Here is a 26,163-nt window from a genome sequence, read left to right as displayed (position 1 = left end):
TTTAGTGCGATATTTACATGTGGCTTTTAATTGCTCAGTTTGTCAAAGGCCCAAACAAAAAACTATATTGTAATACATTTTTTCTAACTTGTATTAAGAGTACTCTGTGTATGCTTAACTGAACTCTTCACCACACTCTAACTTCCTAAGTCTACCTTGCTGTTCAGTTACACTATCCAGTTTTCCTAAAGTCATTCTGGTAGAAAGACTTTAGTAAGCTATCCCAGTGGTTTTTATATCTCCAATTCTTAGTATCAGTCTATACTAGCTTTATGACCTTGGGTGATTGGCAGAGCAATCAGGCTTATCTTAAGAGGAAGATGTGAGCTGTAGGTTAGTACATTAAACCATAGTTAGACATGCACACTAAGACACTCTTGCACTTATTATTTATATAAAATTACATATTTATTATATATACACCAGAATCACTTTAAAGACGTGAGACGTTTACACGAACACCTCGGAATACTTGAGAATACACTTCAAAGGGCACTTTCACTTATGTGTTTGTTTGTGGTTACATTTGTAGCAATGTTGGAAAGGGAAAAGACCATGTTATCGTATTATAAGTTATTATACGCACCTGTGGATTCTAACAGTTCATACGGTAATACATTTACTCTGCAAACACATATAGTAAAGTCACTTAAAGGGAGAAAAATGATTAGTGTAACATTAGCCTGGTTCAAGGTTCTAGAGAGGGTTTCTTCCCCCCAGTAAGCCTTTTAAATCCCAAAACGCAAGCCTAGCTAAGGGCAGTTCGGAGAGGGCTCGAAGTCTTGAAGTAGCAGAATACGAAGAGATTCTGTGGACTTCTTCCATTCTCTAGTGTTATAAAAGCAGCAAGTTAACAACTAACAAGGGAGATTTTGTAAGGGACTCGGACTCTATGAAGGGACACAAGCAGCGTCGTGAGTCAGAGCTAAGAGGGGGTTGTCCTGGACACCTCTACGTGCACTCCAATGCTCTGGAGCGACTTCTTGGAATCGGGAAAGCAATACCTTTTTCCCCCACAGTACCTTAGGTCAGAAGAAAATGTATGTGCTGGATGCACCGTGATGTTGCTGCTCTGGACCCATCCTCCGGATTCCTTGGTCTGATGACTGAAGGCAGGACAATGGATGGGATCTCTCAGCAGCAGGCTTGAGTGAGGACCTGGGGCACGACTTTCAACAATTTCTTGATTCACTGTGCGGTTTCCGCACCTTTTCTGCAGCACCAACAAAGGACATGGATCGCCCTGTCAATCTTCGCTTCCTGCAGGCCCACGCTCAAATGAGGTGGTGTCTGTGTGAATTGGATAGGATTTCTCGTGTCCTTTGGGGTTCAGCAAAGATTTGGACGGATTTGGCCTTTCCACGATGATGCTCTTGAAATGGGGAGCAGGTATTGGGGTGCCGCAGCTCCGGAAACACCTAGGACCTCAGGAGATCGCTCAATTCAAAGTTCGTTTTGCGTCTCGTTGTTACCACCAGCCAACCGGAAGGAGTCCTCTTAGGAGCTTCTCTGTCGCACAGAAAACGGGGTCAGGACAGCAGTAGTCACTACAGTGTTGCTGTGATGCTGGAAATGCATCGGAGGGACAGGGCCTCTGTATCCTTGTCCTTTACTGCCTTTTAACGTGTGTTCTGTTGTGTTTTCAGGGCAGGAGTTCATGTGGGACTCCTGGCGGTGCAGCGCTCTCCTTTGCTTTTGGTGAAGGGACCCATGGGATACCCTTATGGCACCCATGGGTAGGAGTACAACCCAGTGCCCCTAGTGTGTTTTTGGGCACCTGTGTGTGGCCCACAGGGCAGGGCACGGGCTGGTGCTCTGTGCTGAATTGACTGGTGCCATGAGCGTCCTCCGTTTTGGGATGCCCATGCCCTGTCATTGGAATCAGTAGATTCCTGACCGAGTCAAGATGGCCCTTGTGGCCTCTTGCCTTCCATCGCCTGTTATCTTGATCTTCCCGAAGTCCAAGGAAGCCCTGACTCTGTCCCTTCCCCCTGACTGGCTGTTGGGTGGAAGTTCCATATATGGTAGTGTGGGGAAGTGCTGACCAGACTGGCTGGAGCCTTCCCAATGACCGTATGTTGTAGGTACGCCTGTGGGTGGGACCTCGGTGAATGGAGTGTGTGACGAATATGCATTCTGTGTTGTGGGTGTCTAGTATCTGGTGGAGTAACAAGTTACTCATGTTCTTTTGGAAGAATTATTCTTTGACACAATGACTGAGACAGCCCTGCCCGAAACCGGTATGAATGAAGTGTGGAGTGTTGAATGGCTGGGTACTTGTCCCAATACACATAACTTTTTGTGAGTGTCTGGAGAGAAGTGAATGGCCTGAATGCACTGTGTGCCAGCCTGATTGGCTGGCTGTCTGCCTGCATGAATGCCCTTCGCCGTGATTGGATGCCTGAGTATGTCCCAGCGGATTGAATGGGAGATCAACAGTATATCTGGGGACCTCTCACTGCTAGGAATCGTGTTCAGAAGCTGAGGTCCACTATGACAAGTAACTGGAGTAACTGAAGATTAACCTTGAAGCCCTGCTGGAAGAGAAGAATTGATGTTGCTCTCCTTCACAATCTGAAAGCTGCTGTGTCTCCAACGACAGACCCAGAAGAGGACCTGGTAAGGCGCCCTCTTCCCGAGCTACAAGGGACCCTAGTGCGCCAGCTGATCTTTATCAAAGCTCCCTGGTAGACCGACCTTCGACAAGCTGCCGACCCGAGACGGGGACTGCCGCGGAATCCCAAGGAAAAGCACCCAGACTGTTGTCCACCACAGTCGACGACCGCTGTCGCCGACTGGAGCCGCCGTGCTCCCGTTTGCCTAAGAACTTTCAAATCCAAGGACGCTCTCATCTGCATCGCCGCCGTCTTATCCTGCTGGAGAAGGCCTGACCGTCGACGCGCCGAGGAGTATCCACCGGTGTGTTTCCCGCCACACAAAGACCAGAGACGCTGATGACTCGATGCCCTTGCTGGGCCACAGCTCTTCCAACTCTTTGCGGTCCAGAACTATCGACATCGAGGTGCCCCGCACGCCTCATCCTTGCAGGACGTTTACGCTTCCCCGTCAACGAGCACCGCTAGGAACGAAGCTGCCACTTCACTGTCGTAGCTCACCCTGTTCTCCGTCGGACGTTCGACCCGTGATTCCTGCCTTAAAGGGAGGACACTCAAGAAGGGCCGTCGATTCCCCAACGAACGCTACAACGCCAAGTACTTTGGGGTTGCAGAACTATTGGGAAGTCGTTGGTGAGCGGGCTGGGCTTGTGATATCTTTATTCTACAGGTTGCCCAGGTGGTGGGGGATCTCCACACAGAGCTGTCTCGGTAGGGGCCAGTATTCTGCCAATTGTCTTAACCAACTGCTTTCCTCTTACCTCTATGGTTGGTTTCCTTTACGACTTGATTTGTGTGCCATTTGACAGTACAGTTGATGCACTTTAAAGAGGTCTAATAGTAACTGTGGTACCGCATAGAATTGTATATTTGCCATTATAGATAACCGAGTACAAAGTGCGTTATCGTGATATTGTATATAACCCTGAATATTAATTATATAAAGACTGTGTTTTAACCAATAGTTTGTGGACATTCCTTTGTTGGTGCTTGGGGCCTACACTGTACTTAAGAACCAGCCTGCATCCCCTCTTGAGAAGCTAGGCTTTGATTGCTCATCCATTGCTACCACAATAGAGAATCTTGTCTGGGGTCTTCTGTGCCTCTCCTCTACCATATAGAGAGCAGAAGTACAGACACCCCCTCCGGTCCTTAACAGTTGCAAAGGGTCTGTATGCATCTCTTTACGTCTTCGGTTACTTCAGCTTTCAGAGGTTGACTTGCTTTTCACTCCAGAAGCCTCACATTTTATACAGTTCCAGCACACACACACACACACACACCTGCAAACTTGCTCAGCATTTTAGAGAAAGGGGCGTTTGGCTGTCCAGTCAGGACATCCAGACCCCCTGTGGAGCTAGTCCTATTCAGGCACTCTGGCAGACAAAGGACATGGGGGGGGGGGGGGGTTTGGGAGGGGTTGAAAATTCCTCCCCCACTTCCTGCCTGCCCAAAAGCAAAACTCACACAGACCTCCCCCTCTCAGAATGGTTGAAGGGCTGACTAAGAACAACCACGCTAGTAATGGCAAAATAAGAAGGGAGGCCCCCAATTGATACTTGAGTGCCCCTATTGTGTACTAACGGGGCTATGGACATAGCCTGCAGTACAAAACTACTAAATAGTTGGTAGAACACGTCTACTGCCACCAGCCATAACTAGGAGATTGTCTAAAAAGTCACTGGAGCAGAGAGAAGTGGGATTCTGGGTATCCCTTTGCCATGTGCCTCTGGTGGGGGGCAGGCTTGCTCTCCATGCACATTTCTGGTGCCATAGCTCGACGACTGTTTTGTCAGGGCTACATCTCCAGGAGCAGTTCTCCACTCTTCCCATGCCCTTATGAACACACTGCACAATCTGGGCTTCTCGCTCAACCTCAAGTCACAGCTGCAGCCTATGCAGACTCTGACATTCCTGGGACTCATTTGGGACACGTGGTCCGAGAAGGTCTTCCCGTCGGAGGACAAAATCTCGGCCATCAAGAGGGCCACCTCCCACTTTCTAAGCAGAGAGGTGACCTCGACATGGTCGTACCAACATCTCCTGGGTCTACTAGCAGCTGTCCTATTAGCCGTGCCGCACACGAGACTTAAGAATGAGAATGATTCAGCTGCACTTCGCAGCCTCATGGAATCAGGGGCAGGGTTTGCAATCCGAGATCAACAGCGTTCCTCCATCTCTCCACCCGGACCTAACATGGTGGTCCATGGACTGCAACCTACGGACGGGCAAGCCCTTTCGGCCACCCTCTCCGCAAGCCACCATCACCAGACTCCTTGCTCGAGGGCTGGGGAGCCACCCTGGACGATCTCTCGGTCCACGCCACCTGAACTCGACAGAAGCAGGAATACCACATCAATTGGTTGGAGCTGAATGCCATCTGGCTGGCGCTCAGAGAATTCCTACCACTTCTCAGGGGCAAGGTTGTCCTCATCCAGACAGACAACTCAACCAGCATGTACTACGTCAACAAGCGGGGAGGCACCAGATCCCCTCCTCTGCAGACTGGCGATCAGCATGTGGGAATGGGCCCTGGAAAACGACATTTACCTCTTGGCAGTCTACCTCCTGGGGGAATCCAACCTGGAAGCGGATAGGCTCAGCAGGCTAGGAGCGGACAATTACGAGTGGCAGCTAAACAACCTTGTTATTCAGGAGATCTTCAACAGGTGGGGTCAATCCCACGCAGATCTCTTTGCCACCTGCCACAACAAGAAGTGTCCCCAGTTCGCATCCTGGCAAGGTCAGGGCCCCGGCTCTCTGGGCGACGCATTTCACCTCCAGTGGACCGGCATGAAAGTCTTTCTGCCCACTCCTCTGATCCACAGGGTAATTTGCAAGATGGAGCCTCACCGACTCATCATTCTGATAGCTCCGTGGTGGCCGGCCAGGCCATGGTTTTCAGAACTACTCAACCTCTCAGAGGTGCCCCGATACACCTTCCAACAGGCCCAGCACACCACCTGGCGCAACAGGGGGGGCCCGAGTCATCCACCCTGAGACAGGGAAACTAGCCCTCACAGCATGGTACCTGAGCATGTAACGCTTCGTCACCTTAGCCTCTCACAGGCCAATCTGGAGATCATACAGGGCGCCAGGAGCAAAGCCACCAGGGCCCAGTACAAAAGCAAATGGACCAGATTCTGCTACTGGGTGGACTCCAAGGGAATTGACCTCTTGGCTTGCACTTTGGACGGCGTGCGCTCCTTTTCAGCACACCTCGCTCATTCAGGCGTACAAGTGGACACCTGCCGTACATACCTTGCAGCCATTGGGGCTTACAGGAACTAGGAGGAAGGCATTTTTTCCTCCTCCATTTCTATCGTCGACATCTGATGGGTCTCTCTAGGCTATACCCGCCCGTCAAGAGACTGCACTCTGTGTGGGACCTTCATAGTCTTGGGCGCTCTGGCACACAACCATTCGTGCCAATGGCATCCATGGAATCAGGTTGGTCACCATCAAGATGGCCTTACTAGTCAGCCTTACCTCGGCTCGTAGAGTGAGCGAGATCCAGGCGCTGGTCGCCTCTGAGCCATATACCACCTTTCACAAGGACAAGGTAGTCATGCGGACACACCCGGCATTTCTGGCCAAGGTTTCGTGTGCTTTCCACTTGAACGAGGAAATCGTCCTTCCTACGTTTTTTCCCGATCCTAAGGACGAAGCACAAAGAGTGCTGCACTGCCATGGATGTCAGGCGTGCTCTGAAATTCTACTTGGACAGGACCAAGGGCTTCCGCAAATCGGACCCCCTGTTTGTCACTTTTGTAGGCTCAAGGTCAGGCTATCGGGCCTCTAAGACTTCCATATCCCGCTGGAAGGTCTCTGCCATCAAAGAAGTGTTTGAGGGCCAGCACAAGCCACTTCCGGCCACCATGCATGCCCACGCGGTCAGGGCCAAGGCAACGGCCATCGCATTCCAGCGCCATGTCCCTTGGCAAGTCATAAGCAGGATGGTCCCTTGGGCCTCTCCCTATGCTTTCTGCAAGCATTACTGTTTGGATGCTGGCTCTAGATCTGATGCGGCTTTCGGCCAGGCAGTTCTCAGAAACCTATTTGCTTAAGGAGGGTCTCCTCTCCACCATGGGGCTACAATCAGTTGTAATCACCCATACAGTATGGAGGAAAGGGGACTGGACGTAAGAGTAATTATAAGTCACTCACTGCAGTGATTAACGTACTCTTCGTCCATATTCCCCTTTCCTCCATATGTCCCACCAACCTCCCCCCTAATAATACTGGTGTCATTAGCCAATGTTAAATCTAATGTCGACGCATCAATGGGGACTGAGGTGTGGCGCCAGAGGGCGTAGTAAGGGCAGCGCATGCTGTCTGGGCTGCGCCCCCGTGCGCCTCTAAATTTAAAGGGGAAGAAGGTTTTATCTAGTGAAAAAGTTTCTCCCGTTCCTTGGAAGGGACGCCCATACAGTATGGAGGAAAGGGGACTATGGACTAAGTACGTTAGTCACTACAGTGAGGAACTTATTTTTGGGATACTATAAGAATCCATGGATTCTTGAACAAAGATAAGATGGCCATTGTAAACCACATGGCTTTCTGCCTTTCCCTCTTGTTTCTCAAAGTCCTGTGAATCCCTGTCTGTTTTCCCTTCCCCATGATCGGATGTTGGGTGGAAAGACCATATATGTCTCTGGGGTTCCTCCTGCTAGACTAGTAGGAGCCTTCAAAGGGACTGCTTATTTGTTTGATACACTCTAGGAGTGGGGCCTTAATGAATGGAAAGGGGGGGGTGTCCATTCACATTCTTTGTTGTGGATGTCTGGTTTTGATTGTGGTCTGCCTGAGCCAGCTGTGTCTGAAACTGGAGTGTGTTGTGAAAGACTGGGAGTTGCCCCCCAATACACACCCTCGGTTTTGAGTGCCTGACATGAATGTCTGCGAGCCTGATTGGGTGCTGCATGATGAATGCTGTAGTGCGCGATTGGCTGACTGAGCCTAGCTCAGCGTGAGTTAATAGGGGGATTTGTGAATAACAGAAGACAGCTCACTTAACTCTTGTGTCAGAAGCTGCAAGTCAGAAGCTTGTATCCTGACTCCAGCTGTGGGAAGAATTCTGCTGCAACTCTTCAAGAAATCCAGAGGCTGCTGTACTGATTCAAGGACTGGTCAAGGGAGGACCTACACAGGTGACCCCTTCCTGTAGCTACAAGGGGACATTGTGCAATTGCTGTTCTTCACCCAAGTGTCCTGGAAGCCAGTCCTGAGTGCCTGCTGTCCTGCAACTGTATCTTCGTGGGTCCAGAAGAGAGAGATTGGACATCATGCACCCAAGAAGTCCAAATTCGTCCTGTGTCTGGAGGCTGTCCATGACCAGAACAAAGCCAGAATGTTGTGTACCGCCCGAAAGAGAAGGGGGGGGGTACCCTAGCATAGTGCTGCTTGATGCCCAAAGTTTGCCAAGTTCCAACCGACTGAAGATGTCTTTAAGTGGCTCTGCAGCCATGACATAAGTTCATTTTTCCACGGCCAAGGAAGTTGTCTCCACCTGCAGCAAAGTGCCTGCCAGTGGGTTTCCTGCCATTCCAAAACCAAGATTGAGTCCTGAAGGTCCAAACTTGGTGGTGTCCCACAGCAAAGTCCATTGCTGCCAAATCGCCAGAAGCCATCCTGTCAAGCATGCTGCTGCAGACACTCAAGGGAAGAGGGGCTCCCTCCCTCAGGGTCCATCCAAGGGCCCTAGGTTCATCTTGGGCCTTGCTCTCCTGTTGCTTCCCAGGTACGTTGTGATGGCAGAATCTGTAGAAGCAAAAGCAGACCATTAATGAACACAAGAACTGTGCAGTAACAGAAAAGCAAAGTATAACTTACCTTGTATTACAGGCTGCTCAGCTGAGGCGGCGGGGAAACGGTGGGGATCCCAACAGAATTGCTTTTTTATTCTGCAAAGTATTATGCCTGTGTTCTAAAGTGATTCCTGCATTTCTACATTCATGTCGGTGTGGTTAAAGTGTTCAGTAATTTTAATGCTTTTCAATAACTGTTACCAGTTGGTGCATTATTGCTGGACTAAGTAAATGTGGTACCACTTAGAACTCGGTATCTCTGGGCTGTAGTGCGCTTAACAAATCCAAAAAATAAATAAAATAGACTGTATATATTGTGTTGGCTATTTGAGTAGAATTACATAGTATAAAGTGAGTCCTATTTATTTGTATATATATCCACCTCAACCTTATGTTATGTAATAAAAGATCTAGGTTAGCACATAACATAGTGTGTGGACATTCCTTTGTGGGGGCTTGGAGATTCACTTTACCTACGAACCAGCCTGCATCGCCTCCCTTCAGTCTCAGCCTTGTTTGCTCATCCATTGCCTCCATTGGAGAGCGTGTATGTGACTCTACCCCAAACATATAGTGGGTAGTGTCACAGATGCCACCCTCCAGTCGATAGACGTGAGGTTTCTCTTGATGTAGCCTAGTGTAAAACTGGGCATGGTGGTGTTATTAGTTTCCATCATTGTACTGGGCACAAAGAAAGAGACTCATTGCTCAGCTGTCTTATGTTGCTTCTTCTGCAGGTGATGGTGACAAATGTGACATCCCTACTGAAGACAGTGAAAGCTGTCGAGGACGAGGCCACAAAGGGCACCCGGGCCTTGGAAGCAACTATTGAACACATCCGCCAGGAACTGGCTGTGAGTATTACCACCTTCTGCAGAACATCAGCCAGATCTTCCGTCTGTTTCCTTATGGCCTCTCCTGTGTGTTCTGCATCTCTTTCCATTGTCTCTTCTGTGCCCCGCCCTCCCACAGTGTGTTTCTCTTGTAGCCATGTCTGTTTCTAGATGTTCTCCCTCGGTCTCCTTTCTTCCCAGTCCTTTTGCCCCTTTGTTTTGCTTGCTCATGATGATCCATCTCTCCCCACCTTAGAGGTGTGTCTGCTCAGTGTTTTACTGTGCTCTCCTCTGCCCAATATCTGTGTTGCCTTTGCTCCATAATTCCTTTATTCCTTCTCTCCATCTGACATTATCCTTCATGTGTCTCTGCCATGTTGATTCCCTTTTCTCTTACCTTCCCCGATTCAGCCATAGTGTCACCTTTGCAAGCACGGCTCTCTGCCCCTCTTGCCCTTTGCTTCGCATAATCCGTACTGTCCCTACTAAGCGCATTTCAATTGGGTACTTTTCTTCTCATTCTGTCATGTCTTAACAGCCAAAAGGTGTCTTGCATTGTCATTTGGAGCTGAAGTTTTTACTAAGCCACTGTTGTCCAGTAAGTCATGTGGACACAGCTGCAGGATTTAATCCAGTCCTAAATTCAAAGTCACTTTCACATTCCCAAATGGGATACAAGTTCGTCTCACAGCTCGCAATGAAATAAGCATTCTTCTTGTATTCTGTGATTGAGAAAAAAAACGGTTATTTCGTAAATCTGGTTTGATCCTTTTCATTCAAGGACTTGTAATTATGCCTTTCTAAATTTCAATTCATGTGCGCAATCTCAGAATGAGCTATGCATCACCGGGAAACAAATTGCAATCTCTGCACTATTCTGCTATGCATCATGCTGTGCTGCACGATACTGGCATCTTGGCCCTGAGGACAGTTGCTCTCTCACTGTTATTGTTAGATTTCAGATGTCTCTCTAGCTTTTGACTAATATATTTGGTTTCCTTACATTTCTGCAAAATAAGCTAAAAATGTGAACACATTTTTTGATCCTCCTACTAATGTCAGGCGTTCAGTCAACACTGCTGAATCTCTTTTTGTCTCCTGTAGGTATTCTGTTCCCCGGATCCACCCCCCCAAACCTCAACCCCTGAGGATTTCATCCGCATGACCAAAGGAATCACCATGGCAACAGCTAAAGCTGTTGCTGCCGGAAACTCATGTCGACAAGAAGATGTCATTGCAACAGCTAACCTGAGCCGCAGGGCAATTGCAGACATGCTGCGCTCTTGTAAGGTATGCAACATACGGAGCATTATTTCGGAGAGCGCCTTTTGCGTGATGTGGCACCGATAGTGATTTGTTTACTTGGGAGTGTGCTCTTGGGAAGGCGCCTTGCAGGCTAGCAGCATATAAGGAGGCACGCCCTCAACAACAGTAGTATGGTATTTATTTAATGGAACCTTCTAAGACCAAAACAATTTAGTGTGTAAGACACCATTTTCAACTACTAGGTTTCTGTTGAATAAACTTCAAGCACAGCATCTCAAGCCAGTTGGACCTATTAAAATAAATGCAATTACATAGCCTTTTCTCTCTCTTGGGTTGATCTCAGAATTTTAATTTGGTGTAGGTCTGTTTAGACAAAATTTCCATGTTGAGGATTCTAGGGCCACATTTCAAGGCCCTTTACACTTTTTTCTTTTTCTCCCTTTTTTTTTTTTGGATTGACAACCTCTTTTTGGTGGTCAGAGGGTGTTTTACATGTCAGTCTGCCACTGGAACCTGTTTCAGTCATTTTGAGTATGTGGTTGTGGGTTTCCCAAAAGGCTCCCAGTACCAGGGGTGCTTCTGAAGGCAGTAGGCTGGTGGCAACTGTAATTTAGTTTTGAAATTTACGGGGCACAAGCTATTTTGCCATATTGGTTACCAATGGTAGACATTGGGGGGGGTACCATTGTATTTTCTTGTGTCCTGATCTCGACCATTTTGTATTGTAGGGCTTCCTGTGTTCTAGGGAACCACTGGGAATTCTTAAAATGGCCATGCTTCCCACATGGCAATCCTCCTACTGCTGTTCACTGGTTTGGACCTGTATATGACCATGAACTGTTCCTTTCTGTGTGGTCTCCCTGGGCAGACTTGCATTCCAAAGGACCATCCATTGCTTTGTCCCTAGTCTTCTCTTGTGATTGGTAGACTGGCTTTAGCCAGCCCCTTGAGTAGTGGTACTTCAGAGGAAGGCCAGAACCTGGTCTTTTTTTGTTGTTGAACGTCCTGAAGAAACCGGTTTAACTGCTGTAGAATTGCTCCCTGTTTCCAGCTGTTGCTGCCGGTTTAAGCCCACGTTTTGCCATACTAGCTGCATCCACTGTCTTGGAGACATTTCGTGAGGGTTTCTGCTGGTGGAAGTCATTCTGGGCTTCCTGAATCCTTGTGCCGACTCAACTTTTGTGTTGAGTAGGGCCTTCCATGCTGGGACCGTCTCCAAGCCATTTTATAGCTGCTTCCTGCCATTTGTGCCTTGGTGCTTGTTAAAGATTCTTGATTTTGCTGTTTTCCCTCCACAAGACATCATGGACTCCCTCTTTCCTGACTTTGGAAGGTATGTCAAACTTTTTGTGCCCCATAACTGTTATGTTTTCACAGTTTTTGGAGTCTGACAATAGGCATCTGTATTTTGTATAGTGGCACGCAGCACCCTCAGTGCAGTGTCACTGAGAAGTCCTTTGGATTTCTCTTAAGCTTTAAATACCATTTCTTGGGTGTACTACTGTTCACAAGATTAGTAAATCAGGCACATGCTCTCAGGAAGCCATAGATTGGGTTACCGCCTTCCTTGAAGACAGGAGCTCCAAGATCCACTTGGGGGTGGGCGGGCACTTCGCACCTGACTCGTAAACTGCGGCACAGCCCAGGGGGGGTCAGCTTATCACCCCTTTTATTTGACCTCTACCTGCAATGTCTATGTACCCTATTAACCAACCTAGGGGTCTTTTTCACAAACTTTGCCGACGACACGCAACTAGTTATTGAACTAAGCGGCTGTCACACCAGACAACCATAAACTTGATTGCATCTACAACTCCATTGAGGCTTGGATGAAGACAAACTGGCTGTGCCTCAATGGAAGAAAGACGGAGCTTATGATTTTTGGTTCACATCAGGCCACAGCTAAACTAGACACAACCTATACCACTTTCGAGATCAAAGACACAAGCGTCGGGGTCTCGGATAAGGTTAAGACAACCAGTGTTTATCTGCAAGCATCTTTGGGATGCTCATGTAGCATACCTGAAACGGAACTGCCAATGCCACCAGAGGCTACTCAGGCGGATCAGGCCACTACTGAGAAAACAAAACAGCACAATTATCGCCAGAGCCACAATCATATCTAGATTAGACTATGGGAACGCGCTGATTGGAGGGGGTGGGCACATAAAATTTATCAAACAATGCCAGGTCATTGAGAAGAATGCAGTGAGGACAATTACTGGAAAACCGAGAAGGGAACATATCAGAGTACAAAAAGTCCCTTCATTGGCTAGCCTTGGAAGACTGCATTACTTTTAAAGCAATAACCATTGTCCAACACTGCCTATTTGGATCTGCCCCGCTTACCTAAAAAATCAAGTTACTTCAAACGAACCAAGCTGCGCCTGAAGGTCCAAGGCTCAAGGGCTTGTGAAAATCATTCACTCGAAAAAAGCCAATGGACTTGGGTGGGCATTCCCTACCGAAGCGTTTTCAAAGTGAGCTCCCAAACCATCTAAGACTAGAATCTTTTAGAAAAAAATTGAAAACAGTTGTTTAAATAAACGACCTTCAAACAGCCAAGACCACTTAAAGTAATCCATTCAGGTTGTATACCTACCCTGTTATCCTGTAACCTTTTTGTCTGTCCTAGTTTAATTGTAACGTGCTCTGATGCCTGCGGGCTCCGGCGCTATAGAAATAAATAGTAAAGTGCAATTGATCTCACTTACCTTTTCTCTTTGTAAGTCGAGCGCACACCATCTTTTGGGGAGGGTGGCCATAGTAGCCCCTTATCCTACTTTATCATGTAATTTGTTTTGTTACCCTACTGCTTTAAATAGCTGGTGCCAGTGGTTTACCTTTTACTACCAGTGTGCTTATATGCTACAGGCTGAAACCTCAGTTGTATCACAGCACCCATGGGTGTCAATTATGTCAAAATGGCTCCGGTCTCCTATTGTCGCCATTTTCCTGTCCTGGCTCCCTAAAGGCACCTTTCTGAATCAATTGACTTTGGCATTTCTTGTCCCTCATAGGTTGTAATTTGTTGAACACTTTTTTACTGCTGGGAAAGGCTTGCCTAGATTTCATTGGAGGATTCCAATTGTCCTTGCATAAGTAAATGTTCTCCAGCATGGGGTCTGGCATGGATTCACATACTCATGAATATTCCCTGTCAGGCTGGGAATCCTCGGTAAAATAAAAAACTGTTTCAGCTTCGTTTCTAAACTGTCTTTCTCCTATAAACCAATCGCTGATCTCTGGGTCATACTGCCCCCAGCCAATGACTGCCCTCTAAGCCCCTACTCTGGCAGCCATCTTCAGATTTTTAGCGCACGTTCAAGTGTTGGGAGTCTTCACTTTTCGCTCTTTGAGTTTCTCTGCGTTTTTTTGAGAGAAACTCTATTTTCCGGTCAATCGAGCCCGTGTGCTCCATCGATTATCCTTCCGATTAACGTGATTCTGTTTTTCGGGTCTTTTCAGTGCCCCTCAAAGGCTGATTTCATCTAGTGTTCTTCTTGGAAGCTTCCAGAAGTTCTTCAGGCTTACACCGCATGGATCATGTCAGACGATAAGGACAACAGCGCTTTGCTCCGGTTGCAGTTTGTGGAATGTGTACATGGACAACAAACATTCTCAGTGTCTGTATTGTCTGCACCCGACGCATAAGGAAGAAGCCGTGGCTTCATGAAGCGCACAATGAAGGGTCATCACCAACGGTTCGGGTCGTGGCTGCATGCCAAGGCCTCTGCCCCAGGTGGTACCCAGTGGCATGCCTCTCCCAGGTCCGGCAAACCCAAGCAGGCTTTTAAGTCCTTTGAGGGTGCTGCACCTGTGGGGACCCAACACATTCATCCAAGAGGAAGTTGGCTACCCCGCGGAAGCGGAGAAAGACTCCAGAGAAGGCCAAGCAGGGTACGGTGTCTGGACTAGCTGTGAGGGGGAAGGCCAAAGTAGACAAGGGGTCCGACCCGGCCCCGAAGGAGAAGGCCAAGCAAGACAAGGGATCTGGCCTTTCTGATCAGGCCAAATCGTCACCCTCCATCGACTTGGTGGTGGCCTCACTCTCGAAGGTCATAGGGGTGGACCCGATCCAGGGTACCCCGACAGCCAGGGGTTCTCTTCCTCCCAGGAGGGAGGCTTCGAGCAGGCCAGTTGAGTAGACCCCAGAGAAGAGGATGCTGGACCTCAGACCGAGACTGACCCCTCAGGACCCGGAGAAAGGGTAGGGGCGGTGAAGGCGTCCAGGACAGACTTTTCTTTGTCGGATGAGATCCTTTCCGTCCACACCGTCCATGGGGATGATGACGAGGGGCACGTCGAGTAATCACCACACAACGGGGCGACGACGATGTGGTTACCGTCTATGTAGATGACGAAGGGCCCCGAGACGACGAGGGCCCTGGGCCCAGCATGCCTACTCCCCAGATACACCTCTGAAAGATCTTTCACTGAACATCCTTTCGACCCTCCACACACTGGTTTCTGAGATGCAAAGGAGAATACCGCTCCACCCGCAACACCAGCTCTGGCCAACCAGTTGACGCTGGGGGAACCGCCAGCCAAGAAGAGGAGGCAGCATCTCGCGCCTCTTTGCCACCCATCGCCACCCACTCCCCCAAGGGAGACAGTCGGACACAGGAACAACGGGCAAGGATGACGGCAGGATGGGTGACTCAGGGCCTCTCCACTGGACGAAGTAGGATCCTTCCATGCAATGATCGCCCGAGCTTCAGACCTTAAGAAGGAAGGCTTCTTATATCCACGCCGGAGGGCGAAGTGGCAGACCATCCTCAGTCCCACTCCTAGACGAAATTTGAGATGAAGGGCTGGCTCTGATGAAGAACCCCTCGACAGGCCCAGTGAAGTGAGATCGGCTTGAGGAAAAGTACAGGGTGCCGGACTCTGCACCCAAGTGCCTACGTCTCACCCGACGTTGGACTCTGTGGTCTCGGCTACTGCCAGGAAGAAATCGTCAAGTTAGGCATCTTCTTCCACCCCTCCGGACAAGGGGGTGAAATTGGATTCTATGGGTAGAAAGGTGATCTACTCGGCGGCGACGACAGTCAAGGCTGCCAAAGCCCTTGTGATTGTGGCCAGATACGACCGGGAGATGTGGTTTAAGTTTGCTCCGCTACTAGACTTCCTCCCTGATGACAAGTGGGTAGAGGCTTTGGAGATATTTCAAAAAGGCAAGATGGGGTCGGACCATGCCATCACTGTGGCCCTGCACATTGCGGACACAGGTTTCTGCCAGATGGGAAACAGCATCTGCCTTCGCCGTTGTGGCTGTTTCAAGGCCACCAACTTTAGGTGGGGGAACCAGACAAGGGTCTTGGACATGCCCTTTGATGGGGACAACCTGTTTGGGAAGGCTGTGGATGAATCCCTTCAGGCCATCAAGACGGACACAGAGACGGCAAGTGCCCTAGGCACTCTACAGCAAAGACGACGTCCTTTCGTTCCTCAGGAGGGAAGTCTATCCAGTGTTTGAAGGGTTTTGGCGGGCGAGGGCTCTCCCTCTTACAGCCAGCCCTCTCGCTCCTCGACCAGGAAGCCAACAGGCGTTGCTCCAAGGCCTTAGGGGGCGGACGCTGTCATCGACGGGGACCCCAAGGCGGCCTGTCTACCTCCAAGCATGATTGAACCGGCCAGGACGTCGGGCCCACACCCATGATAATCCTTGGCAAATTAATTTAACACCTTCTCTGAAACAATTTATCAGATTAGGAATAATATTGATCTTCAATCCTCAAACCAGCAAGAGATTGTCAAATGAGGAGAAAAGGGATTGGCCTGATCAGATGAGCCCTAAGTTTACTTTTGGCCCAGTAGGTCTGGAGTCTACAGTCTCATGTCTCCATTAAAGCCTACTAACTATAGTTATGATTCTATCCCTGCCTACCTAACCAAGAGGCATGTGGCAGCTATTAGAAAACCGCTCTAATCGGTCTTAATTGACTCATTATGTCAGTATTATTCCAACCTAGTTAAAAATCGTTCCTTACAGCACTCTTGAATAAAAATACACTGGATTGCAAGGTCCTTTTTAATTACCGCCCCATTGCAGGTCGTTGGTGGCCGCCATAAATCCTTGAAAAAAATGGTCACCACAGAACTACAAAACTTCCTCGAGAATCGGGGACTATTGGACTGGTACCTTTAGGATTCAGACCAGGATTTGGGGCTGAAACAGCCCTCGTGTCAGTTTGGGATGATATATTGAAGGCGGCCGATGAGGGTGACATTAGCACGTTAGTTCTATACAGTGGACTGTGACATTTTAATCTCTAGACTTACTCTTACGTTCCGTCCTCTCTCCTCCATATTGCAGGGGCATCCCTCGCGAGGGACGGGAGACAGAACCTTTTTCACCAGAAAAAAACCTTATTTCACTTTGAATTTCGAGGCGCGCAGGGGTGCGGCCCTGGGAGCATGCGCTGCCGTGACTCTGCCCCCCGGCGCCACATATCGGTCCCCTTTTCCGCGTCGACCGGAACGGGCTGAATTTACTGGTACTTCTGGGTTTGGATTCGGCCATGTAATTCCATGCACGGATACTTCTTCGTCTTTTTAGTCTTTTTATCATCCAGGTACTCAGACCTCAGGCGTCACGCTCCTCCTGACGCATGTTGACTTCTACAAGGTTCAGCAGGTGTCCATCCTGCGACAGGCTCTTCCCGACTAAAGACACCCTCGCCCTCTCCCTACGTTGCCTTGCACCCGACACTGGCTGGGAAGCTGGTACCGCGTGCAACGTGCTTTCCTCAAAGTCTTTGAAGAACAGACTGGCCAGGAGGAGGGAGCTCTTCCACAGATCGCCTCCAGAGGACCTAAAGGACTTCATCGATCCAAGCCCAAGTTAGGGCTGCTCTTTTCCAGTGCACCCCGCAGGGGGTGTGGGGGGGTTGGGGGTGCCCTAGTACCGGCAGCAGGTCCAAGGGGGCGCCTTTGCGCAGTTCTACCGGCAGATCCGCCAAGGGCGTAACACCTACCAGGCCTGGCCCTGAGGAACAGGGTAGGCCCCATGATCCACACCAAAGAGTCCTGGACGGTACAGGGCCCAGTGATCCGAGCAACACGACGCAGGCATGTGAAAGGCAGCTCGACAAGATGGCAGCCACACCAGAAAATCCAGACATCCGGCCGACACCCCTCCAGGCAAGGCAGCCGGAGGACCGTGTGTCAAGGTGGGACTGGTGTCAGCCAGGTATGTGGCCTACAGCTTAACCTTCCTTTGCGCAAGCAGATTCCCGCTGCGTCCATATGGGTAGGGCACGCAACTCCAGCAGCCGCCCGCTACCCCGTCAATATCGCCTACCACCAATCCAGCCTGAAGGGACGGGTTCTTCTGAAAAGTTCCTCTGGCTCATGAAATCTCCACAGATAGGGGTCATCCTCCGGGACACCATCAGGAACTTGCTCCCTCCAATTGTCCCGTCGGCGTCTCAGGCCCCAGCACAGGCTCCCCCCGTCCCTGTTCAGCCTCAGCAGCCCGCTGCGGCCCCCCAGCAGATCGCACAGGCGGTTCCACACCAGCCTCTGGCTCCGGTCCCCGTACCGCAGCCCACGGCTCCTAGCACTCCTCCTCTGCTGCCGGACCCTCTGGATCCACAGGTGGACACAGACAAGGAGGAGGACCCCGACATGCAGTATTCAGCCAAGGCCTTCCATGAACGACTGGCAGGGCTGACAGAGTACTTGGGCCCTCCTCAGATCGAGGTTGAGCAACCAGCAGAGGGGGTCCTTGCAGAGGTCCTTGCGATACGTCCCGTTGCCAGAATGGGGATCTCGATGCAGAAGGACGTAGTTGCCTTGGCCAAGAAGAGTTGGTTCAAATCCCACTCAGCACAGCCGGTGAATAAACACCAGGACACCAAGTACAGGCAGATGGAGGGGGGATACACTCTTGTTATCGGCCCATCCTCAGCCACACTCCTCGTTGATTGCTGCGGCATCACTGTACTCCAAGCCTCAGCCACTTCCTTTGCGGCACTGATAGGCAAGGAGGAGATGATCTTGGAGGTGTACGGGAAGAAGCTGTATTCCAACGCATCCTTGCACCTGCGTCAACCCAACGCGGATGCCATGTTGGCAGCCGTTAACCAGAGGCTCTGACGGGAAATTGCGGGTTTCCTCCCAGAGCTTTCGGCGCAGAGCCAATCACGAATCAAGGCGAGATTGGCGGACGCCAAAATCGTGGCGCAAGACATCATGTAGTCCTCCATGGCCTACATTGACACCTCTGACCGTGCCATCTGTATTGCCACGGACATGAGAAGAACGGCCTGGCTCCTTGCTACGAAATTCAACCCGGATTGTCCAGGAAGGCATACTAGACCTTCCGTTCGAAAGGGGTGACTTCTTCCACACCACAACAGACGATGAAGCTGGATAAAAAGAAAAACGGCTCTCAAATGGCCAAGTCTTTATCCATTCTTACAAAGACCATGCCCAAACCGTACACCCAGTCAGAGCAACGCTCTGAGAAAGGCCAAGTCGATGAGCTTAAAGACAGCGGCAAATCAGCTTTGCTTCTCCTCCTGGACCTCTCAGCTGCTTTCGATTTGGTGCACCACACGGTCCTCTGGAATCATCTCGACTCAGCAGCACACTTCTCCAAAGAAGCCAAAACTTGGATTAGATCATTTCCAAGTGGAAGAACAATGCGGGTCTTCTCGCCCTCAGAAGCGGCAGGCCCCATACCCATTTCCTGTGGTGTGCCACAGGGGTCCTGCGTCTCGGCTACACTCTACAATATCTTTACGAAGCCCCTTTTCGATGATCTGGACCATCTTGGTATCACCTACACGAACTATGCAGATGCATATGATACCCAGATCCTCCTCCCACTTACAGGAGATTACGACAAGTATTTGGCCTTGGTGAATAGAGTGTACATCATCCAGGTATGGATGGCCACGCATGGTCTATGCCTGAATGATGATAAAACAGAACTCATCATCTTGGGCACCACCTCTAACTTAAAAAAAAAAACTAGGACCGGACTACTGCTCTTTCATACTTGACGGTAACCTTATCAAGGTAGCCCAGGAGGTAAAAACTCCAGACTTATACCTCGACTCTACCCTATCCTTTTCTACACCGGTTTACATGCTAGCCTCCTCTACGGCATACACATGTAAACTCATCAGAACAGGCAAACCGTTTCTCTTGGACAACTGCTGTACCATTCTGGCCAGAGCCCTTATCCTGTCACGGCTGGATTTTTGTAATGCCCTATACATAGGCTCCAACAAATCCATTATTTTAAAAATCCAAACCTTACAAAAGAATGCCCTTAGAGCGGCCTTAGGTATCCACATTTCTGAGAGGAGACGACAGAACTGGCTGAGAACAAATTACAAAATCCTACTAAAAACTGCATCGCTTACCCATAAATCGCTTAACAATGCCGCACCTATCTACCTAGCCGAAAGATTCCACAAACGGACATCCCTAAGACCAACCAGATCAGCAAACCGAGACTGCTTGTCCATCCCCAGCTTCAAACGAACTACGATTGGAGGCAATAGTTTTCCTGTTAAAGAAGCCAAACTATGGAACTCCCTGCCTCCTACATTAAGAGTAGACCAGCCCTACCAGTGCTTCAGAGCTAATACTATGTTGTGGCTAAAATCTACTGATTACTAATTTGCATGATGCGCAACTAATAATTGCCTAACAGCTATCCACAAGATGATAACTTCTTTCTCGTGTACATTGTATGTAACTTTTTTAAATATCTGCATATCCTGCTTCTGTAAATAATGTATCTTAATTTCTGAGGCTTGTGGAATCTGCTTAGAACACATGCTGTGCATAGGCCGACATCTAGTGGAAGTTGCGGAGTATTAGTTGTTTTTTTCGAAACTCGAAAATGGGTGTCAACACAGGGCGTCCCAGTAAAACTATCCCTAGTGTGACGTCCACTGTACCCATGATCCCTCACGCGTGTAGGACCCTCAGATTGTTTTTTCCACCATACTGGTCGGAAGCATTCAGCAGAGTTCCCTGCCATTAGCCATACTTTGAAAAATATTGTTATATTTCCCCATTTTTTCTCCACCCTAATGTCAAAATTCGACACTCGACGCCGAACCGGAGAAGAAGGCGACCGTCGAGAGCTTCATGACAGAGTGGGCCTAGGAAGGCCTCTGGCCTCGGCCCGGGCCTCAGAAGGCCTCTGGCCTCGGCCCTACAAGTAGGGAGAGTGGGGGGTGGACATACTCTACACTCTTATATATTTTCTTATATATATTCCTACACTTACCAGCCCGCTGCCTCAAGGTGCGTATGGAGGGTACCCCTTTCCAATTTTGCCCAAAGTGCAACCGCAAGTATCCTTGGGTTGACAGACACGCCACGTGCAATCTCTGCTTGCCAAGGGATCACCCCGGGGCAAATTGCAGAGCGTGTAGTAGGTTCAAACCTAAAACACTAAAAGACCGTTCCACCAAGCGTTTGGCCCACCACGCCAGGCGTCAAGAGGCCATGGCCGTGGAGGGTGCCTTCAGCGACGGCAGCGATGCCGTACTTTCGGACGGCGAGGGCAACACTGTGTCGAAAGACAGCCAGGCGCAGGTCCCCGACCTCGGAAAGTTCGTCCGGCAGGGCGGCTATGGGGAAGACCCCCGGCGACGTAAGCGCAACCCACAGCACTTCCAAACACACGAAGTCCCACCGAGACACGATGCGCATGTCGAGTTCTCGGAAAGAGGCACATAGGGAACGGTCCGAATCGGCGTCCTCTCGGCTTCGCTATCTAGATCGCCGCATGACGCCAGGCAATCATCCCCTATTGCCAAAAGTGCCTCGCTCCCCAAGGTAACCGAGGTTCAATCGTCGGAAGACGACACCGACCTCTATCCCCAGACCGCACTCCAGGAGTTGGCGTCAGTATAAGTAACGCCCATTCCCAAATCCCAACCTACACGGTCGAAGGATAGTACCACTACCGATGCTCGACGCCAGTCATTGAATGGCTCCGAAGGCCCAAAGAAGCAGGGCAAACACTCTTCCAGCCATGGGGAGGGAGGGAAACAGAGGAAGCAGTCTCAGCCTACTTCCACACCGCAGAAACATTCCACTCCACTCAAACAGACAGGTCTCACACCTCTATTATAGACGAGTCAGGGAAACTCCCCCCAGGCAGTGTCATTCCCAGTTCAAGAGAGTGGTCCAGTGAGGACATAGTCATGTCAAGAATGTCATCATTGGCAGATTTCTATTCTAAAAATCGCGAACATTTTCTCACTTAAAACCCCGACGGGTCAGCACCCTCAGGCTCCAAGGATCCTTTCCCCCCCAAGTAAAAAGTCCCGGTTCGCAACAACACAGTCTTCAGATCCCTTCCACATTCACCCTTATTCTCAGGAACAAGAAGATCCTTCCCTTTGTGAGGATACAGATTTGGGCATGTTGGAAGAACAGACTGGGACAGACTACTATGGGGACGATGAGGAACAAGAGGAGGAAGAGGACGACCCAGAAATATACAGGGTAGATTCCCCGGTAGATAAAGAACCACCGGTTACCGACTCCCCTGTCGACAACCACACCCTCCGATATGAGGTCCTATCTAGAGCAGCAAACCACTTCCACATTGACACCCCGCGTGCTCAAGAGGAAAGAGATTTTGAAGAAGAGTTGGTGGGATAAAGGAGACCTGTTGCGCAGGCCATCCCTATCCTTAAGTCCATCCAAAGAAGAATGGACCCTTCACTGGTAAACCCCAATCTCACCAGGGCAGTCAATCCCAGGATTGAGAAGCTATTCAGGGCAGTCCAATCAGACCCACTGTATATAAGAGGGCATCTGAAACCGGACTCCCTAGTCGTTACAAACACCCGCAAGAGGGCAGGAACACCCTTATCAGAAGCTCCTCCCGACAAGGAGAGCAAGAAAATCTATGGGTTCGTCAGAAAGGTTGCCTCCACTTCCGCCTACCAAGCAAGAATCGCCAACTCCACCACCCTACTGGCGAGTTATAACTGCCACCAGTGGGAGGAAGTCGTGGCACTCATAGATTCCGCCCCAGAGCCCCTAAAGAGCCAATTGGCACGAGTCTCAGCGGAAGGAAGAGCCGTATACGGTTGCATTTTAAAAGCAACCTTTGATGCCGCCGATAATGCCGGTAGATTGATAGCAGAGGGTACTGTTATCAAGAGACACGCTTGGTTACGGCAGTCTGGATTCAAGGCCGAAACACAAGCACCATTGTTATACAAACTGGTTGAGCCAGATCTATTATTCAGTAAGGCGAGGACGCGCTGAAAAATGCCAAGGACGAGCATGAAACACAAGTGCCTAAGTCAACTAACCACCAAACCCCCTAATCAAAGGGGTAATGGCAATTTTCGCCGCACACGCGGACAAAATTCCCAAAGAGGGCCAAACTAGTCCCAGGGCCAGGGTACGCAGTGGAACAATAACCAACAGTCTACCCAAGGTTACAGTAGAGGGAATAAGAGAGGACGGGGTAAAGGTAGAGGCAGCTCATTGGAGGCGGTGGCACGCCTCCACCAAAACAGTGATGCTCCGTTCAGGGTCCCTTCTCACGCATCCCCAGTAGGACGCATTTCCAACTTCACCCAAGCTTGAGAAAGGATCACATCAGACAGATGGGTGCTGTCCACAGTGTCCGCAGGATACTGCATAGAACTCTTAGAGCGTCCCCGAAACCACCCTCCACGACAAAGAACACATTCTCTAGACCACCAAAGAATCCTCCTTGAGGAGATCGTCAATCTGCTAGCAAAGGACGCGATCAAACTCGTCCCGGGACACCAGGTAGACCAGGGTATTTATTCAACTTACTTCCTTTTATCAAAGAAAGATCTAACAATGTGCCCAGTATTAGACTTATGGCCCGAAAACAAATATGTCAAGCCCCAAAGGTTTTGCATGACTACTCTCCAAGAGGTAATCCCCCTCCTAAAAAAAGGGGGACTACATGGCAACATTGGACATGAAAGATGCCTATTTTCATATATCCATGTTCCCAGCGCACAGAAAGTACTTGCGCTTCAAGATGGACAGTTGGCACTACCAGTTCAAGGTACTGCCCTTCGGAATAGCCTCGGCTCCAAGGGTATTCACCAAGGTACTGGCGGTGGCGGCAGCACACCTGCGCAGGGAGGCAATCAGGGTGTACCCTTACCTGGACTGGCTCATCACGGTGGAAACCCCAGCAATTTGCAGAACGAATTGGGTTTCTCAATAAACGAGAAAGTCAAGTCTGGTGCCAAGCACCTCGAAACAGTTCCTAGGACCTATCCTAGACACACAAGAGGGGTTGACCTTTCCATCAGAGGAGAGAATTCGGAATATACTACCTCCAAATTCCTCAATATCAGGCTGGTCGTCAGATAACGGTACGCAAAGCAATGCGTTTGCTAGGCATGATGGCGTCATGTATTTACCTGGTCCCCAACGCGCGCCTGCGCATGGGTCACATGCAGGAATGGTTGGCGAAACAGTGGTCTCCGGCAAGTGGTCAGTGGGACGATCTAGCGGTCGTTTCGCCAACACTGGTACAAAGCCTTCACTGGTGGACAAGAGAAAATCTGTCCAAGGGGAAACCCTTTTACGATCCCGAGATATAGGCCGTAGTGACAACCGATGCATGCCTGACAGAGTGGGGAGCTCACCTCCTCCACACAGCTCAGGGTCTCTGGTCTCACTCAGTGGCCAAGAATCACATCAACCTGCTAGAGCTTCTGGCAGTATTCAGAGCGCTTCAAGCGTTCGAACCCTACATGCTGAATCTGTCAGTGCAGATCCGGACGGACAGCACTACAGCCATGTTTTACATAAGCAAGCAGGGAGGGACTCTTCGCCAAATCTGTACAAACTTGCCCAGAAAATTTGGACATGGGCACTCAAACAGAACATCTTCCTGTCATCGCAACATGTTCCAGGGGATCTCAATTCTCTAGCAGATGCACTAAGCAGAGCTCCCCTCCCAGAGGAGCACGAATGGTGTCTACACAGAGAAATCGTAAAAGATCTCTTCTCCCAGTGGGGTTCTCCCATCATAGACCTATTCGCCACAAGCGAAAACAGACAATGCCCAAGATTCGCATCCAGATTCCCACAACCAGGATCCCAAGGGAACGCCCTGTGGATGAACTGGTCAGGAATGTTTGCATACGCTTTTCCACCAACTCCTCTCCAGGAAGTTGGTGAACAAGATGAACAGAGAATCGATGACGCTCGTCCTAGTTGCTCCCATGTGTGCGAGACAACCGTGGTTCCCAAACACTTACGCAGACTAGCGACGTGCGTCCCCATCAAACTCCCGGGCTGGTACAACCTACTGTCCCAGCATCAAGATCAAACAGTACATCCTCTACCCAGCTCAATGAACCTTGCAGCATGGCTCCTTAGGTCATAGAGTTTGGACATCTAAATTTACCTCAAAGATGTATGGACATCCTAAAAGAATCTAGGAAGCCTAACACGAGGAACTGCTACTTTGACAAGTGGAAGAGATTCGTTATCTGGTGCCAGAATAGACAAATCAACCCAGTTGTTTGCACTCCTTTAACTATTGTCACATACATGCTCCACCTGCTGGATGCAGGACTGGTTTTTAACTCACTGAAGGTGCATCTGGCAGCTCTGTCAGCATACACCACCTCCCATAACAAGGTGTTGTGGTGGAAAGTTCCAGTGGTTAAAGCCTTCGTGGAAGGAGTAAAGAGACTTCACCCTCCTATTTCAAACCCACCACCAGGGTGGGACCTTAATGTGGTGCTAGCTAAACTCATGGGCCCCCCATTCGAACCCATGCATAAAAGTAGTCTCAAACACCTGACTTATAAGACAGCCTTCTTAGTAGCTATTACATCCATAAGAAGGGTTAGTGAAATGCAGGCTCTGTCAGTGCAGGATCCTTTCTTTACAGTTCACAAGGATAAACTGGTTTTGCGTACACACCCTAGGTTCTCACCTAACTTTATTCCCAAATTCCACGTGAACCAGTCCATCGAGCTTCCGGCTTTCTTCCAAAAACCACAAAACTCGGCTGAGGTGAAAGTACACACCGTAGATGTGCATAGGGCGGTCCTCTACTATGTAAACAAGACCAGACCGCTAAGGAAAACAGACCAACTGTTTGTCTCCGTAGCTACAGGCAGAGAGGGGGATTGCGTCTCTAAAGGTGCCATCTCTAAGTGGATTATTAACTGTATCCAGCTGTGTTTTTCCCTTTCTGAAAAAACTCTGCCTTTCACGCCAAGAACCCACTCTACAAGAGGCATTGGGGCCACTCTGGCTTTCATTCCAAATGTACCCCTTGACACCATTTGCAAAGCAGCTTCTTGGAGCTCTATTCACACTTCTACTCAGCACTACTGCATTGACACACATTCCAAGACAGATACACAAGTGGGACAAGCGGTTCTAAGACATTTATTTGCTCATGACCCTTCTCACATCCCACCTCCTTCAGGTACTGCTCGCTAATCTATGCACAGCATGTGATCTAAGCAGATTCCACAAGCCTCAGAAGGGATACATTACTCACCGTAATTGTATTTCTGATGCTTGTATCTGCTTAGATTCACATGCGACCCACCCTTTCTCCCCTCTGAGAGAAGGCGCATATATGCTTGTAGTCTTACCTTTCTTTCTATCTGCTTGGATTATCTA

The 26,163-nt window shown here is 49.6% G+C and overlaps 1 protein-coding gene across 2 annotated transcripts in view; it reads left to right on the top strand.

Annotated features, from left to right (window-relative positions):
- TLN1 (talin 1) overlaps positions 1-26,163 on the top strand; it is a 1,223,782-nt gene that overhangs the window by 1,042,656 nt on the left and 154,963 nt on the right. For both annotated transcript variants that reach the window (XM_069626724.1, XM_069626725.1), the window contains 2 exons: positions 9,160-9,276; positions 10,360-10,545. In XM_069626724.1, coding sequence (XP_069482825.1) covers positions 9,160-9,276; positions 10,360-10,545 — 303 coding nt within the window. The remainder of the gene's footprint in view (positions 1-9,159; positions 9,277-10,359; positions 10,546-26,163) is intronic.

Source organism: Ambystoma mexicanum, chromosome 6p (assembly GCF_040938575.1).
Source record: "Ambystoma mexicanum isolate Mex_15411 chromosome 6p, UKY_AmexF1_1, whole genome shotgun sequence".
Lineage (NCBI taxonomy): Eukaryota > Metazoa > Chordata > Amphibia > Caudata > Ambystomatidae > Ambystoma > Ambystoma mexicanum.
Note: the sequence above shows the minus strand (reverse complement) of the source record. Positions and strands in the feature narration are given on the sequence as shown.